The sequence below is a fragment of the Echinops telfairi genome, unplaced genomic scaffold (genome assembly GCF_000313985.2).
Source record: "Echinops telfairi isolate 266 unplaced genomic scaffold, ASM31398v2 ScPeMD7_7457;HRSCAF=8495, whole genome shotgun sequence".
NCBI classification, from domain to species: Eukaryota; Metazoa; Chordata; class Mammalia; order Afrosoricida; family Tenrecidae; genus Echinops; species Echinops telfairi.
The window spans coordinates 33,710,465-33,728,995 of NW_022111357.1; the positions used below are offsets into that span (position 1 = coordinate 33,710,465).

Consider the following 18,531-nt stretch of genomic DNA (forward strand, 5'->3'; position numbering starts at 1 on the left):
CAGTAGCAAAATGAAATATTCTTGTGACATACTAGTGTTCAAGGACAGAAAATCTAAGACAGTGGTTCTCAACCTTCCTAATGCCGTGACCCTTTAATACAGTTGCTCATGTTGTGGTGACCCCCAACCATAAGTTATTTTCATTGCTACTTTATAACTGTAATTTTGCTACTGTTATGTTTTGGGCGACCCCAGTGAAAGGGTCGTTCAACCCCCAAAGAAGTCGCGACCCCAGGTTGAGAACCACTGATCTAAGGAGAAGAAAGTGGTGACTGCTTGAGCTACTTCATTATGAAGGAGGCTTCTCTGTGCCACTCTTCACTAGTCACCAACTGAGAGGCCTCTCTAATTGTGCCCAGTGAAAGGGCAGTGAGGGTCAAATGGCGCTTTCGCTCTGTGGTCTCGGCTGCCCTACTTTTCCACCAGCGTGAAGGGGTCTGCCCTGTCTAAGGCTTTGCATTCTGCGAGGGTAGCTAGAGAGTAATGTTATACTTAGAGTCCCGTGTTCCTTGATCTTAGTGTAGTTTAGGGACTGTTTCACCAAAGCTATCAGCAGTGCTTCACTGGCAGGGACCTAGGAGACTGGTAGGGATGGCTCTACTGTGCCATCCTGTGTCCAGTCTCTAACTGCCCTAGAAGCCATTGGTGCCCATGTCATACTGAATTGGTCCAAACTCTTGCATCCAATTATGTCCTGCTAATCTCATCTCTTAGATAATGAGTACTGTAAGTCCATTACTCTTTGAAATGAAACACTTTATCCCTCAATTTATCTGAATTTCAAAGTGCAGATTGGTGTAAATTATTTTTTAATAGAGGGTAGGAAAAGCTTAGAGTGCTTTTTTTTCATGCTTTGGAATACAATTTACTAATTATTATTGTTATGTAGTGCTAATAAAAACTATACCCTAAATATCAGGAAGCTCATCATAATGGGTATAAGAATAAGAAAATATCCTAAAATTGATTGTGGTAATGACTGCACAACCTTTGAAATATATATGAACTATTGAATTGCATGCTACGTGGATTATATACCAATAAAATAGTTTTTTAAAAATGTCTTTAGTGTGGAAAGTAATTGGCATTTTCCATCTAGCCCCACCCAAGTTTCCTTTCTTTATTTAATGGATAGCGTCTCTTCTTAAAATACCACTCTAAATAGACTATTCTTCCTTAAGTTTGTTTGCTATTTTAGCTCATCATTCCCCAGAAACAGAGTTAATGAATTCTTTGGGGTTTCTGTCATTTTTCTTGTTGTTAATAGGAATATCAGACGTCTGGAGACAAATATTTAATTGATGAGAAGAAATTGTACTATCATTAAAATGTTGAAAAGTGAGAGTACTTAAATGAGTTCTAATATTCATAAGAAAGAGTTAACTGTATTTATTTTAGAAAGTAAGTGGTATTGAATCATGGCCAAGTAAGTAAACAGATGCATTTATATGTGGTGAAGTTTTTCATGTTTACTCCTAAATTCCTAGTTACTCCAGAAATCCTTCTTAAGCCCTACAGGACATAAGTAGATCTTGATAACAACTGATAGTTGTTGCCTCCCTCCTCCCCACCATTTTAGGACTTTGCATGTATTTTCCCATTTAGTCCTTAAAGCAAGCCTGGGGAATAAGTACTCTCCACTCCATGTTCCCAGTGAAGAAGCTGAGCATAGGGGCGTTAATTGAAGATCACAGTGCTAGTAGGTGACCAAGTAATTCAAAAACAGTGGCCTGACCCAGAGTCCCTTCGATGCAGGAGCTGGCTCAGGTGGTGTGGAAAGGCCCCCCATGCGGAGCGCAGGTTTTCAGTGCAGCTCTTTGTAGCAGGCTCTCAGTAGCTCAGGTCCTGTTGGAAACTGGATTCCATGGCCTCCTTCTTTGTGCACATGCACTTAGGATGCTGCCCCCTTCATGGTGCCAACTTGCTGCCTTCTTTTCTCTTTTAGTTTCTGTTCCAGCAGCTGGGAATGTTAGTGTCCTTCGTGAAGAGCCACATCAGACCTTACATGGATGAAATCGTCACCCTCATGAGGGTGAGTGGAAGTCATGCTTGGCTTGTTCATCGGGATTTGCTTCAAGGAAAACTCAGAAACGGGTTTGGATAACATGATCATTTTTCCCATGGTGCAATGCAAACTGAGCATAAAAGCAAGCAATAAAAAAGCTGAGTGTGTTACTGGATTATGAAAGAGAGGAAGGAGCTGTTGTCCCAGACCCCCAGGCCCCCAGGTACAAGAGTATAAGGTGGGAAGTCGTAGAAGGCAGCCTGAAGTAAGTGTTCTGCCAGAAATAGACTTATGAGTTATTTGCCTCAGAAAACACAGCAATTTCACTTTAATATTGCAGCAGTGCTGTACTAGCCTCACTAAAGCCCACTTTCACACTGCCACAAACCATGACCTTCCAAGGGGCCGGGACATTAGGTTTTCCTTGGACTATTGAATGTGATGGACTCCTGTCAGGCACGGAGGAAGAAGGCTTGCTGCCTTCAGAGCATAACTGTCACTTCTGATTGCCGCGGCACAGAGAAAAGGCTCCCTGCCCAGGATTTCATCACACACAGCAAGCAGGTGCCGGCAGACTCCCGTCGATGGCAGTATCTTTTTCTCTTGGAGAGGGAGCCTTGCTTCCTACTGTTCTCGATAATTTAAATGCCTCTGTTGGAAAGGTTGCTTTGCAGAGGTCGCTGGGCTTTCAGAGTGGGAAGATGGTTTCTTTTCTTCTGCACCACACCTTTGTCGTCCGCTTGGAAAACCAGCAGGATAAAAATCCAAATGGCTGCCTTCAGAACTGTGACTCTCCAACAACTGAGTCTCAGAACTGGGGAAGGATGGAAAGAAATGGGGTGGCTCCGGGGAAACGACATGGATGTTTTAACTGTGTGTGTAGACATTGTTCTTTATCTATTAATTCTGTTTTTTCATAGTCGTTTTCAAGCCCCCTCATGTGAAATGACAAGCGCCTCTCTTCCTTGCTTCTGCTGCAGGTGTGAGGCCTGTGTCCAAGGAACACGTAGACAGGCGCGGCCCCGGGGGGACCTGGGGGAGTAGGAAGGGAGTGACCTCATGGTAGGAAGTGAAGTAATCCTGACTTTTTCCCCTTCGAGGAAGACTCATGACCAAACCATAGGGATTTGAGGCAGGGAGCCTCCTGCAAAACACAGCTTTCATTTTATCCGAGATAGAAAAGGTGCAACGGGGCTTTTCTCTTGGCTGTTGATCTTGGGCATTTTAATGAGCTCCCTCCAGCCTGGGAAGAGGACAGTCTTTGTGAACAGTGATCGGCTCACACCCTGGGCAGCCTCTTTGAGGCAGAGGAAGCCCTGTAAAGAGTGGGTAGAAGTACGGCTGGAAGTTCGCTGGGCTTTCTCTCAGGAAGACTCGGTGTGGAACATCAGACCAACTGGAGGCCAGGAAATCCACAGTGCTTCCCTGCTAAAGCTTTTTATCTAGCGCCATCTCACCAGGCAGAAAAAACAGCATTTTCTATGGCGGTTTTCATGTTCTAAGATGCTGTGTTTTTTTAAAAAAAAAAACACACACACACACAATAAAAAGATGTAAGGTTTTCATCCAAAGGGTTTGCTTATTTTTTTCATTGACCCCCTTGGGTATTGCCATCATCCGTGGTTTTCTGTATCATTAAGTCTCCCCCTTTGGCGATCTTTAAGAATGTGCTAGAAAACTATCTTTTAAAGCAGATCAGAGACATGGGCCAGTTTGCCCCACGTTACCAAATTACCAAGGCAGGATCTCTAGCCATTTGGCCCATTTTTATTTTAGGAACTTGTATCCCATTGATGACCTGGGGTGTAGAAAGATGTTAGTTTTGTGATGCGCTCTAGGATTGAAAATGGTTTGGGTGTTGAGGAAGATGAATGGATTTTCAAAAACTATTGAAGATACAATGAGAATCCTCCTACCTATGTAAAGAATGTGTTTTAATGCTTGAACTTGCCCAACATGATGTCAGTGGGTCACCAGAAATGTAGCATTTTGTTTTTGAAGTCCTTGCCCAGTCCTTATCTCATGTCTTTCACGTAGTGACCCCATAAGGTTAGACAGTCAGTGTCTTACATAGCTCTTTGTAATACCTTTACCGTTGAATTGTGTGGCACGTGAATGACGTGTCAATAAAGCTGATTTGCAGAAAGGAAAAGAAAGGCGTCGTCCCCGTTCTGCAGATGAGGCCAGTGTAACCTAGAGTAGAGGCATGTACCCCTGCGCGGCGTCACCTCCTAAGTGAGAGCCAGGGCTAGAACACCAGCATCTGCCTGTGTCTAAGGATGAGGTTCAGTAGCCCCTGTCATGTCTGGCCTGCCTTTGTGGAAAGCACTGAGTGCCTCCCCTAGTCGCCTGCCTCCCACACATCCTTGGCGGATGCTTGCTGAGAGGTGAGTACTCAACCACAGCCCAGGGTCCTCCTCTTAACATAGATGAGCAGTGATAGACGAGGGTCAGAGAAGCATTGAGCATGGTGTTCCGCGGATATGGCTCACTTACCATGACTGGTCTTCCCAACCCATTGGGAAAGATGCCAGATTCCGTTGGCAGAGTCTTCAGAACGGAAACCCGCTGACACCGGAGTTCTCCTCTAGTTTCACGAGTCAAGTCCCCGAGTAAAGAATCTACCCTGGACCACGTCAAGGCTCTGGGAGTGATTTAGATTTTGTCATTTGTTTACTGTCGTTTGTTTTAATGATTATAATGTGCCAGAGGGATTCCGGGATACAAAGGTGGGACAGAGGAATGTTTGGCCCTTGATCGCTTATAATCCCGTCGAGGAACATGAAAACCTATTGTGTGTCGATTCTAACTCAGAGCAGTCCTGTAGGACAGAGTAAAATTGCCTCGTAGTGTTTCCTGGGCTGTGTGCTGTATCAAAACAGATGGCCACATCTGTTTCCTGCAACCAACCGCTCCGTGACCAGCCGAGGACTTCGCCCCTGCACCACCAGGACTCCTTAGAGAAGGAGAGGAGCAAAGGAAATTAAGTGGAACAGGTGCTAGAGGGGATGTAAAGGGACCCAAAGCATCTGATAGAGAACAGGAAAGCCTGTGTAGGAAAAGCGAGTCTGGAGACGGGAAAGGTACCGGGCTTAGCTGAGCAGGAAGCTGGCGCTCCAGGCAAAGGGAGAAAGACGCATGAGCAAAGCATGAGAGTCGCCTCATGCGTTGGGTGAAGGGCCATTTCCTTTGTCCAATACGGCTGTGCCACAGCCTAGAATATAGGCTGGGGAAGGAGGCCCTCTTGCGGCAGGCTGTGCCCACTACCTTTTTGCTTCTTTCTGGCCTTCTCAGTGCCTTGCTTTATATTTCAGCCAAAGGGGCCTTAACTTTGCCTTCTCTTTCTTCCTTACAGGAGTTTTGGGTCATGAACACCTCCATCCAAAGCACCATCATTCTTCTCATTGAACAAATTGTGGTCGCTCTTGGAGGCGAGTTTAAACTCTATCTGCCCCAGCTGATCCCACACATGCTGCGAGTCTTCATGCATGACAACAGCCCAGGCCGCATCGTCTCCATCAAGGTGAGTAGCCGAGGGCAGCTGTGAAAGACATGTCCAACTCTTCAGAGTTGCTCTAAGTACCCCGGTGGCATAGTGGTTAACTGGGCTGCAGTTTGAAACCACCAGGCACTCGTGGGAGAAAGAACAGTTAAGCTCGTGGAAACCCACTTGTCCCGTGGGGTCACTGCGAATCAGGAGCGCTCGAGGGCAGTGAATTGGTAGTTTGGGTCAGTGCCTGTGAGGATCCGAGGCAGATAGCCGGTCAGATTCCTAAAAGTGAGACCTCGTTCTGAGCCACACATCAACGCCCTGCCACAAGAGCAGACCCAATTTGTAGGGTATTTACAAGTCCTCTCTCCGTTGTTCCTATATTTTATCCCCTTTTGTGGATTACTCTTAGCAAGTGTTTTATTCCAGACCAACTTTCTCCATTATACAGTGCTAATTCTCTAACAAATGAAATAAGCCTACAAAAAGCTAAGAAATACACAAACCACATAAAATCAGGAAATCAAGCATACTCCCAGAAAATGTAGCTCAAAGACTCTTCACCCAGGCCTTCAGAGTGCGCGCAGGCTTGAGAAGGCCTACCCTGCAGCCGTTCTCTGCGTTCTTAGACACTTGATCGCAGACTGCTTTGCTCACCGGCCTTGCTTTTGCTCGCTCTGGTAGTTGCTGGCTGCAATCCAGCTGTTTGGCGCCAACCTGGATGACTACCTGCATTTGTTGTTGCCGCCTATTGTGAAGCTGTTTGATGCGCCCGAAATCCCACTGCCGTCTCGAAAGTAAGTACCTGCCCTTTGAGACTACCGACGGTCAAGCTTGTCACGCTTTGTGAAAAATGTCCTTAGTTCCTAGGCCATCTGTGTCTTTATTGTTTTTTAAATTTATACTCCCATTATCTAGTCCAGAATTTTCCCAGGTTTATGGAAATTTTAAGTGTCCCGCATCCCACTGGAATATATGTTGGATCCATGTCACCCAACATAGCTCAGACGCCATTTCTTCCCATTTGTTGCTGCTTGTTAAGGTAACCCTCACCTGCTTCTCTTACTCTGGGATTGTTGGTTAGCAATTACTGTATGGTAGTGATTGTTGTAGGGCAGCTTTAGAGACAGTTGACCGCCTGACCGAGTCCTTGGATTTCACCGACTACGCTTCCCGGATCATACACCCGATTGTGCGGACACTGGACCAGAGCCCAGAACTGCGCGCCACAGCCATGGACACACTGTCGTCGCTCGTCTTTCAGCTGGGGAAGAAGGTAAGAAAGAGTCCTGCCCAGCTAGGCAGTCTTGTGCCTCCCTTTGGGCATTGTTAAGAACTTGTCTAAAGAACTTCTCCACTTATTGGCAAGTTTCAACACCCAGCAGAGAACACAGAACAATTTGCTTTGCTTTTCTTTCATTTATTCAGCTTGTATTTATTGAGCACCTATGTGGCCTAAACACCATGCTGGGGATGATAGCCTAAGCAGAATAAAGTCCCTGCTCTCTGAGAGTTACGTTTTAATAGAGCAAAGCAAATAGAGGCAGCTTGTCCCATAAGAGTGACAGGTGCAAGCAGAGAGAGGCTGTTAAGGTAGACTGGAAAGATGCCTGTGATAAGTTGGCGTGTGACCACAGGCCTGCAGAATCCAGGAAAGGTCCAAACCCGGAGAGGAATGTGCCAACAGAGAGGACTGCAAATGAGAGAGGCGCCTGCCTTGAGTTCAGAGACCTGCTGGGGGGGAAGTACTTGAAACTGAGGTCATGAAAACAAGGAGGGGACGAGACTAGATCTCCTAGGCCCGTGGTTCTCTAAGTGTGATCCCTGGACAAGCAGTGTCCGCACCATCAGAGACTGTCAGAGATGCACATTCGTGGCCGCCTCTCAGACAGGATTCAGAAGTGCCCGCCATGGTGCCTAGCAGTGGATGCCCACTAAGTTTGCAAATCTCAGATAGAGGCCCTCACAAATATCTTGACTTTTACTCTGAGCAAGACTAAAAGTCTCTGGAACATTTTAAGCAAAGGGCTAATATGCTTTGACTGTCTAGCGAAAAAGTGGATCCTAGGAACAAAGGTGGAAACTGAGACCCGTTCCCCGGCCGTTGGCACAATCTGTGTAACAGATGTTGCAGGGTTATAGTGGGCAGAGTGCAAGGGGACCCTCTGGATACCTCACAGTTAACCGCAAACAAAGAATAGCTAAAAGGTGGGAGCTCTTTCTTTGCTTCTCACTTTCCAAAGTGATGGGTCTCTTCTCCCTCCCGCGATAGTACCAGATTTTCATTCCAATGGTGAACAAAGTCCTGGTGCGACACCGAATCAACCATCAGCGCTATGACGTGCTCATCTGCAGAATTGTCAAGGTGAGCTCTGTCTGCGGTGTCTCTCTTTCAAAGACTCTACAGTCTTTCCCACTTGGTGTTACTCTTGTAACCGTGGGAGGAGCCATGGGAGTAAATCTAAGGTTTTCAACTCTAATCCAGACGTCAGTGCTCAAAAAAAGATATGATAGTAAATACTTCTTGCCCCGTAGGTTCATCTGTCTCTGCCTCTGGCCATAAACAGTATGTAAACAACCGAGCCTGGCTGCACTCCAGCATAACTGTATTTGTGGACACCAAAATCACAATCTCGTATCATTTTCACATGTGAATTCGTCATCTTCCTTTGACTCTTGTTTCTTCAGCCATTTGAAATATAACGCCCATTCTTAGTTAGCTCTGGGGCCAATAGCAATCTGTAGCCTATCTCCCAACCCTGCCGTGCACGCGTCTCCAGTGTCCTCACTGCTCGCAGTTGCTGCACGGGTCAGTGCAGCTGCATGCTCATCCTGAGCCAGGCCTTGTCAGGGACCAGCAGAGACTGCACGGCAGTGGGGAATACAGCCCACCCGCAATTCATCTCGCGCAGACACATTCCCCTAGCCTTCTTTTGGAAATGCAGGCCCTTCAGGTGGTCTGAACCTCCCAAGAAGATTCTGAGCAGGGAGGGTCCAGTGCCAGATGTTTCCTATAACCTCTGCTTGCAGGGATACACCCTGGCCGATGAAGAGGAGGATCCTTTGATATACCAGCACCGGATGCTGAGGAGCGGCCAAGGGGATGCACTGGCTAGTGGGCCAGTAGAGACGGGCCCCATGAAGAAACTGCACGTCAGCACCATCAACCTCCAAAAGGCAGGTCCCTTGCCCCCGGCTGGGTCCTGGGAAGGGAACCCTGCTCTTCCACATCCAGAACATTCAACACTTGTTACTTTCTGCTTAAAATGGCAAAAACCCAGCCCCAAAGGTGTTCCTGGAAATCTAGGCGATCACCTGAGGTCATTTTCTCTCTCTGCAGGTATTTAAATTGTACTTTTTCTTTTTAACGGTGGAAAAGTAGAGAACATCGTGTCCGTTAGTGTCCCCTGGGAACTTAGGCAGGATCACCCTTTGGCAGATAACATTCTCGTTTTCCTATGATGGGCAAAACTGGTGAGACCCCTAGTGAACACCGAGGCTGCTGCAGGCTCTTGGAAGTGGGGCTTCTCAAACGTGGGCGGGCTCATGAATTACTGCAGCTCTTGTTAAAATGCGTGTTCTCAGGGAGGGGCTTTGAGATGTGCCTGGTAGTCTCCATTTCTCACACACTTCTGCTTATGTCCACAAACCACACTTTGCACTGCCGGGCTGGAGCGCAAAGGATGAGGTGAGTGTGGAGTTCTCTAGGCTGACCACACCTCGCCAGCTCGCCACTTCAAAACAGGCTCCAAGCCTCTTTGGTCACTTTGACTAAAATAGCCACCGAAACTTTGCTGACTGACTTAAATCGGTATACAAGGCTGCACATTTGCCACATTTTACATTCGCCTTCAGTATTTTTAATACCCGTCGACAGCCCTCAGCTTGGATGTCAGCCTGGCACTGACCTCCCTTCATCAGCAGCGGAACACAGCCACTGCACTTCTGTGCCCACACAGAGAGCTAGAGCTGGGCGAGCGCTAGGACCCAGCTCAGTGGTTCTCTCTCCTGGCCGGGGCCAGAACGATTAGAGCACACACGCACCCTCAGACACAGCTTCAGACCTCTGGGGCTTCTTCCTGGCTCGTGTACCCGCTTGCACCCGCACAGATAGCTGGAAGGAACCCCTGCTGAGGGTGCCCAGTGCTCCAGAGGGAAGAAACATAAAATGCCCTGGGGTGCAGAGCAAAGCTGCGTTCCCTCGGTGGGCTTCCTCTGGAGATTTCAGGAGGAAGAAGAGGTCGTAAGTCACCTGGCATCTCCAGGCAGTAACTGAAGCTACCTCATCCTGGCTGAGGGCGAGGCGGGGCCAGGCAAGGAGACCAGATGCACATTTCCTCCCAGATGTTTTTATCCCATCTAGGATCAGAATGTCCTTCCAACCAGGCAGCTGGCCACCCTGCTGAAGAGCTTTGTTCTCTCTCTTAGGACATTCCCCAGGAGTCCAAACTGGGGGAAACAGCATGCGCCTCACCACACAGAGATCAGGGTCCCTAGTTCGTCTCACTCGAGAACAGACTGAGTTCAGAAACCTTAAGCAAAGTCCTTCATAACAACTGACTATCCGTCCCTCTCCTGTTGTTCTTCCCCTATCCGCGTCATAATTAGAGATTGGTATATTTATCCATTTTTACCAAAATACCAACTTACCACCTCCATTATGTTTCTTGTGGTTATGATAATAGGGGGTTACCCATCACAGGAAGCATAGAAATCATTAATGCCTCCCCAGATTTTCTGTATTTTCATAGTTGTATGACGCCTAGTGGGCTTATCTTCAGAATAATCTGACATTCCTTGAACATGTTCCCATGTCACAGAGGGACAGAGAGCCCTGCTGCCTGAGGGGGTTAAAGCCTTTCCGATGGACCCAGAGAACTGAAAAGTTGATTTAAAGCAAAGACCTATTTCCTGCCATCTATCAAATAATAGCATTAGAAAGGATAGCTATGACAACAGCCGGTGTTTGCTGAGCCCTTCCCACGTGCTATGAGCATCTCCTCTCTGTGAGCTCATCGAATCTCCTGAGTTAGGTGCTGCTGTTAGGTGGACACGGCACTCGTCCAGATAATCTGCCCAGTGTCCGGTGGTTAGTAATGGAGCCAGGATTGACCAAGGTCGTGTGACTGCAGCACCCGCTGTGCTCAGCGCATGCTGCAGTGCATCTTGCGCGCCGCCGCCACCCCGTTAGCCAGACTCAGCTTCACATCACTAGAGAACAGGAGACATTAGTAAGACTTCCTGTGTGCTTCCAGCGTTGTCATGGAAACAGTGCAACTTCAAGAGACCACGGTGTAGGTAGCAAGCCAGAAAGCTACGTCTAGAAAAGGACCTGCTGTACCCATTTCAGCCAACAGAACAAGATGGAAAGGCACGTCTTTTCTAGCTAGGCTCTCTTCTAGTCAGTGAGGAACCTTCACATAGAAAGAAGTCTTTTGTTTAGCTCATAGCTCTCCTTTGGTTTGAGTCAATCGCCAGGTTATCCCAGGGAGGTGGCGAGTTGAGTCTTTGGTGACTCGGTGTTGCATGTGACAGTCTCTTGCATTCATTCTCCATCACTTCCTTAGTCCAAAGTCCAAGAGCTGTTTGTAACTTACAGGGATGATGGCCCTGGTTTACGGAGATTGGCATGTCCATTCTACCAGAAAGTCTTTTAAGAACATGTTTAAAGGTTAGGGGTTTAATAGTTTGGGCTAGGCCATTTCATACAGCTATCATGTTGATGATAGCAGCAACCATTCTCTGCTCATGCGCTCCAGCTAAGTCCTCTAGATATAGCACAACTAGATACGGAAATGGAGTCCAAGTACCGCATTCAAGTAGCTTAGCCAGAGGATTATAGCTGCTCAGTGGAGAGCCAAGATTCCAGCCTGGTGGTTCTAGCTTTAGAGCAATAGGAATTCACACATAGGACGGACACTGATTTTGTGGCAAGCACTGTTATAAAGTCATTACCAGGTTAATGCCTAAAATACCCTCTGAGGTGAGAACTGTATCATTATTTCACAAGCAAGAAACTGAAGCACAGTTTCTGACTTAACTAAGGTCAGAGGGCCAGTAAACTTCATACATGGGATTTGAACTCTTCACAATTGAGCTTCAGAGTATAGCTCTTAACCCTTTCTTCTACTGCCTCTCTCCAGACCCTGCGTTCTGTCCATCCACAACCCAGTGACTCCTGATCCCTGGATAGTTCAAAGTTTTGAGGGTTGCTGGAAGGGATAAACTCAAGAATCAAAATTGAGTGTGTTCAACTCCTTTGTTCCAGTCTCCCACCGTGCCCGTGCTTTGTGTTCACCCTCACTGGCTCTGACAGGAGTGCACTGCCCTTCTCCCCGTGGAGCCTGTACTGTGTCCTAACGCAGGGAAGCCAGGGCGCTGTCCCTGTCCCTCCACGCCCCACGGCAGGTCCTTCTGGGAGTCCTGGACTGCACGCTGCATGCCGCGGCCATCCCTCCTTTCTGGATCTGTGGAGGGAGTTCTTTACTTTGCCAGGACCCAGGATTTAGCAAAAATGACTTGTGAAAGCAGACTTTGCCAGAGCTTGCTGCTTTTGTTTTATGACTTTTAATTGAATATTGTTCTTTTGTCTTGGTTCTCTGGGAGGATTTTATCATGAGCTACATCAAACTAGAGTGATCACTAAATAGACAAGGGTCTTTACAATTGGCCCTTGAAACTGATGGCTTTGCACTGTTGCCTCTGGCCTTACAGGCTTGGGGAGCTGCCAGGAGGGTCTCCAAAGATGACTGGCTGGAATGGCTCAGGCGACTGAGCCTGGAGCTGCTGAAGGACTCCTCCTCGCCGTCCCTGCGCTCCTGCTGGGCCCTGGCCCAGGCCTACAACCCGATGGCCAGGTATGGCGGGCTTCGCCTCCCAGCCCCAGATTGGGACAGAGAGGATCTACACATAGAAAATGTTGTAAACAATGAGTCCGTTTTTTATTAGAAGTAATAGTAAAAGGGCTAGTGTTTTTAATTTTGCTAAATGTGGAACAAAAGAAAGGAAAAAAATTACTCATAGGAAAAGCAGCCATCTTGGCCATGCTAATAGATGAAAAGTAAAATGTTTCCTCAATAGATCTGCGGTAGGTCCAGATGTATCTGAGTTATATGTGACTCTGGAAACAACTAGCAAACGGTTGAACTGCACCTGTTTTCCAATAGCAGTATTCTGAGGACCTAGTGGTGCTTCCCGGTTGTGCATCGGGTTGCTATGAGTGGGAACAGGCTCAACAAGAAGTCTGTATTGCTGCATTACAAACACCAAAACATAGTGCGTGTTCTGATTGCTCAGAGATGACGTGGAGCAGAAAGAGGTACAGTATGAGACACACCTGGAGCCACCACGGACCCCTGACTGGAGAATCCACTTTTAAGATGGCACACTCACCTGTCTGACAAGTGGAAGCTGACTGTTGACTGGGAGGTCGGCCTTGGCAAGGGTCTGAGGGCCATACTTCTCCAGGGGCTGCGTAGGCTTGTGGCTGGGTTCACCTGTGACTGTCCCACGAGAACAAGATGGAAATGATGGTGCTTTCATGACCTAGCCTCACAGTCACATAGCGTCACTTCTGCTGTGTTCTGTTGTCCAAGACAGTCACTAAGGCCCACTGAGGGGGTCGGTGTTACCTCTTGACAGGAAGGTAACAGAGTTCTATAAGAACATTTGGAGTAGGAGACATGGTTGCAGCCATCTTTGGAAAACGCAATTTCCCACACACACAAAGAAAACATCTTAAAGTACCAGCCTTTAAGTGCATATAAGGAATTTAAGTGCATATAAGAATTTACCGTTTCATGTAAATGGATGAAGTAGACTTCATAAATGTATGACGGTGTGGCTTCAGTTATTGAAGATATATGTTGGTAGGAAAACCACAAACAACTAGTGTGGCTATGATGACCTCCAGGAAGGTTTAAGGAGTGATACATTTCTTTACTACTCGTCCGTTTGTGTTACAGTGAACATGGTGATTTAATTAATAAGCAATCCTGCTCATTAGCAGGATGCAAAAGCAGGGCACCTATCCAGTCACTTTTCCTCAGCACAGCTGGTCTGCCTGTGTTCAGAAAGCGTGCTCCTTGAGATGGCTGACCAGTGCCATGACTTGGCCCATCTCATTTCATTTAAGTATGCTTTTATGCTTTAAAAATTACTTCTAGGAAAAAACCCATTTCTAGAACTCCCTGTTTCCTTAATGTGCAGATTTTAGGTACCCAGCTGGTGGACCATATGGGACCCTCACCTCTGAGCACAGCGTCGGCCAAATAGGCCGTGGTAGATAGCCGTGTATTTACAAGGGCTCTAAGAAGGTCCTGGAAGCTTGCCTTTACCTTTCACTCCCATTTTCCTCCATTGTCCTTAGCCCCTTGGTTCCAAACATGCTGCTTTAGAGTTTGTTGTGGCTTCTGACCTAGATCAGAGAGTTGCTTTCTTCATTTAAACAAGACTTCTTCCCGTTTTCTTGGAATCCTTTGCATTTTGCATTTTATTTTTCTATCAGAGTCCTAAATTGGTGTGCCTGCCTCTCCCCAGCATTTAACAAACGGTAGAGTTAGGGACATCAAATGCTAGACCCACACATTATAGCCATTTCCTATAGTTTGAACTCCTTTCAACTCACAAAAAAATGGTGTTCCGGCAGGGGGAGTGAGATTAAAGTTCAGAAGTCACAGGTAGCAAATTAATTCCATCTATGTGAGACTATAGCGATTTAAAACCATTTCTGTGTTCTTAGAAATGGCGACGCTGGTTCCATTCTTGGTAAGGCCCAGCTGTTAGAGACTGGCCGAGGGATCTTTGAAGATCCCCTTTGGCATTTGCTTTCTAGTGTAGAAACTAGAGCGTTTCTTAAATCCTCCTGCCGTGTTGTTCTGACCAGCTAGCCAAGAGCTCTAGCAGTGTGTATTTTGAAAAGCAACAGCAGTGCTGCCTACACTGTTTCTGATCTGAGGCATTTGGATATCACCCAGGAAATGGCCTGAAGGGTCCTCAGAGGATGATTATTTTCCAAATCGGCTAATGCTGACCTCTATGTTAGAAGTCCTCTCTCTGTCCATCCCAGGGTGAAGAGAAATGACGCAAAAGCTGCCAAGTGAGGCACCAGTTGAGACAAGTCCTTCCCCACTCCTCTGTCCCTCTTGCGCACAGGCTTGCACACGCCCTGAAGTTCCCTGCCTCGCCCTGTCAGATAGAGCCACTAGCTACCTCTGGTTGTTTTGATTTAAATGAAAGTTAGATTTAAGTTTCAGTTCCTCAGCCGCACTCAGGAGCCACATAGGTGTGACCAGTGCTGCTGCATTTGACCAGGCAGGGGTCGACCCTTTCCATCCTCACTGGACAAGTTCTGTGTAAGCCAAGTCACTGAGGCCAGGAGGAGATTGCTAGGGGGGACTCTGTGCACCAGGCAGAGGGGTGAGGGTAGGTGGGGCGGGGGTGTCTCCAGCTTTCTCCACTCGCCTCAGGGACCTCTTCAATGCCGCGTTTGTGTCCTGCTGGTCCGAACTGAATGAAGACCAGCAGGATGAGCTCATCCGAAGCATCGAGTTGGCCCTCACCTCACAAGACATCGCAGAAGTCACGCAGACCCTCCTAAACTTGGCTGAATTCATGGAACACAGTGACAAGGTGAGACGTGTCCCCATCCTCTAGATCAGCGGTTCTCAACCTGTGGGTCGCAACCCCTTTGGGGGGTCAAACAACCCTTTCACAGGGGTCACCCGATTCATAACAATAGCAAAATTACAGTGATGAAGTAGCAACGAAAATAATCATGATTGGTGGGGGGCGGGGGGTCACCACAACACGAGGAACTGTATGAAAGGGCCGCGGCATTGGGGAGGTTGAGATCCACTGCTCTAGATGGAGGCTGGTGGGTAACCAGCTGGGGGGAGGGGAGAGACATCCACACAGCCCTCTTCTGTTGGTGCCCCATCTGCCATTTTCCTGTGTGTGAGGTTCTGCCTCTCCTCTAGGGCCCACTGCCATTGAGAGACGACAATGGCATTGTCTTGCTGGGTGAGAGAGCTGCTAAGTGCCGAGCATATGCCAAAGCACTACACTACAAAGAGCTGGAGTTCCAGAAGGGCCCCACCCCCGCCATTCTGGAGTCTCTCATCAGGTAGGCCGTTAAACCCTTTTTAATTGCTGCCCTCATGCAAAATGACTCCTCTTCCCCCACGGTGTGATGTCAGTTCACCGGAGTCACGTGGAGGCTTCTGCTCTGTGAAGCCTGCCTTCAGGTCAGGCCAGCATGTTGGCGTGAGTTGCCGTTGCAGATGGCTCTCCCCTGGAGTCTAGCTATGGTTGTCAGTTTTTGTTGAGCCTTCACACCTGGCCCCCTATTGTTTTCCAACCTGATCCCGAAGAAGTGAGCAGTCCTGTGGCCATAGCTGCCCAGGAAAGATAGGTTTTGCATGTAGTTAGATAACAGCCTGAAATGGAGAGGGGGAGGGGGTGCCCGACCCTGCATCTCAGAGGTCGCCTGAAGTGCGGCTCAGGGTGGTGGGGGTGAGGTGGTGTTGACTGGGTATACTGGTGCTGTGTGTGGAAAAGGCGAGCAAACTCGGGGATCCGACCATCTTTCCCCTGATTTGGTTACGTCCTTCCCTCTTTACAGCCTCTTAAAGATGGCTTTAGGTCTGGGGTACTGGGTATGGAAAACAAGTCATTTTACTAGTTTTCTGCCATTAGGAAATCACAAGCCACCTGAGGCACTGGCTCCAGCTCTGGGGAAGTATTCGTTTCCTCTGAAGATGATCAGGGCACGTTAACCCTGGGATCTAATGACTTCCCTGGAAATGCTGGCACCCTGGCTCTTTGAGTACAGACAGTTCAGGAAAACCACCTGGAAGAGCCAGCTGTACGTACTGAGAGGACAGTCACAGCTGTCACGTCCTCCGCCAGCTCGCCTTCGGGCGGATGCTACAAAGTGTCCCTTTACACGCTTTAAAGCAGCCACAAAAGTAGACAGCCGCCTTTTGCCCTGGGTAAAGGTGGGTCTTGGAGCAGCTATACAGGGTGTGTTGCAAGGCTCGCTCTTGTTCCTAAACCAGGAACAGCATCTCTGGCTGAGGCAGTGCAGTCTCACGGGTACCCTGGCAGGCACCTGGTATTTGAGTTTAATAACCTCCACACCACACCACATTTTGCACGTATTGTTATTAAATCTGTTTCATATCTACTAGAAGCCCCTCTCAACCCCACTCAGAGTTTCTCTCCCCACCCCCACCCCCCATTGGAGGTCATTGTAGGAGGGTTCATGTTTACACAGTTAAGGTAGAGTCCATGAGAGGCCCAGAAACATGTTAGGGCCCTTTGGCATCTTAGGCTAAATGTAACTGAAATAAGCCCAGATTTTCATCAGAGTCATCTTGGTGATGGGTTCTGTTTTTTTAATCTGTTCCAAACTCAATCCAATGGTCCAAACTCTGCAGGCACAGTCCTGGTCTGACTCTTGAAGCTGGCCTCCCATGTCCTCCTGACCTGTCTTTTTTGTTTCCTTCTTCAACCGTTACTTCTGATTTGGGAAAATGGCTTTTCCTAAGCCTCCGTGTGGTGTATGCCATCAGTTGTGTTGAAGAAAGCTTCAGACACAGCCACGGCAGGGCTGCTGAGCTAACAGCAGCACCCTCCGGGCTCTGGAGGAGTCTTGGAAAACCTCTCCTCCGGTCAGGAGCAGTGGAGGGTCTGTGTCCCTGAGCCTCTACTCCTCCGTGGTGATGGAATTCCCTCCCTCTGTGGCTCCAGAGCCCACCTCCAACAAACTCCAGAATCTGAGATAGCTTGAACATGAACCTGCAACCCTGGCATGATTTTATTCTTCGTATTCTTGTTTTCTTCACCATTTTGTCTACTATTTTTAAAGATGGTTGTACTGTGTATATTTGAATAGGTTGTATATATACTGTACCTACAATAAAATAGGCCGTGCTTTAGCCTTAAACTTAAGAACCTGGGGATATTGTAGATATATGTAATATATACATGTATGTATGTATTTAAATCAGCCTTAAATTCTTTTTGAAACAACTTGGGACAAACCTACACAAAGACATCTTTGTACAGTTATTTCATATTTTTCATTTTTGTTTTCAGAAGCCGTGTTCTGCTGACAATATTGTTCTCTTGCTCCTGAATCAGTCTGTCTGTCCTCCTGTCAGCTTTTTTACCTTCTGCCCCAGGACAAATTAAATCCCACCCGCAAGCCTCAAACAAGGCCAACATTGAGGCCAGTCCACCTCTCAAAGCTCATAGAGATAAGTAGCTGGAATTGCTTCCTTAGGGAATAGAAGATTAAATGGGTATTCACTTGGGGAGAAACACACGTACTGTAGGCCTTTTACTACGTTAGCACCGCCTAAGGGTGCGGTCTGGTGGCCTGCTCCCCGCCCGTCCTGCTGGTCCGAACTGAATGAAGACCAGCAGGATGAGCTCATCCGAAGCATCGAGTTGGCCCTCACCTCACAAGACATCGCAGAAGTCACGCAGACCCTCCTAAACTTGGCTGAATTCATGGAACACAGTGACAAGGTGAGACGTGTCCCCATCCTCTAGATCAGCGGTTCTCAACCTGTGGGTCGCAACCCCTTTGGGGGGTCAAACAACCCTTTCACAGGGGTCACCCGATTCATAACAATAGCAAAATTACAGTGATGAAGTAGCAACGAAAATAATCATGATTGGTGGGGGGCGGGGGGTCACCACAACACGAGGAACTGTATGAAAGGGCCGCGGCATTGGGGAGGTTGAGATCCACTGCTCTAGATGGAGGCTGGTGGGTAACCAGCTGGGGGGAGGGGAGAGACATCCACACAGCCCTCTTCTGTTGGTGCCCCATCTGCCATTTTCCTGTGTGTGAGGTTCTGCCTCTCCTCTAGGGCCCACTGCCATTGAGAGACGACAATGGCATTGTCTTGCTGGGTGAGAGAGCTGCTAAGTGCCGAGCATATGCCAAAGCACTACACTACAAAGAGCTGGAGTTCCAGAAGGGCCCCACCCCCGCCATTCTGGAGTCTCTCATCAGGTAGGCCGT

General features: G+C 47.9%; 1 protein-coding gene across 2 annotated transcripts in view; it reads left to right on the plus strand.

Annotated features, from left to right (window-relative positions):
- The window catches only part of MTOR (mechanistic target of rapamycin kinase), a 128,423-nt gene that overhangs the window by 43,913 nt on the left and 65,979 nt on the right, over nucleotides 1–18,531 (plus strand). Inside the window, exons 20-29 of one of the 2 annotated variants that reach the window (XM_045299085.1) lie at nucleotides 1,946–2,032; nucleotides 5,361–5,528; nucleotides 6,180–6,292; nucleotides 6,597–6,771; nucleotides 7,768–7,860; nucleotides 8,526–8,672; nucleotides 12,210–12,352; nucleotides 14,963–14,995; nucleotides 17,900–18,029; nucleotides 18,377–18,522. In XM_045299085.1, the coding sequence (XP_045155020.1) occupies nucleotides 1,946–2,032; nucleotides 5,361–5,528; nucleotides 6,180–6,292; nucleotides 6,597–6,771; nucleotides 7,768–7,860; nucleotides 8,526–8,672; nucleotides 12,210–12,352; nucleotides 14,963–14,995; nucleotides 17,900–18,029; nucleotides 18,377–18,522 (1,235 nt within the window). The remainder of the gene's footprint in view (nucleotides 1–1,945; nucleotides 2,033–5,360; nucleotides 5,529–6,179; nucleotides 6,293–6,596; nucleotides 6,772–7,767; nucleotides 7,861–8,525; nucleotides 8,673–12,209; nucleotides 12,353–14,962; nucleotides 14,996–17,899; nucleotides 18,030–18,376; nucleotides 18,523–18,531) is intronic. The other variant, XM_045299086.1, reaches the window with a different exon arrangement.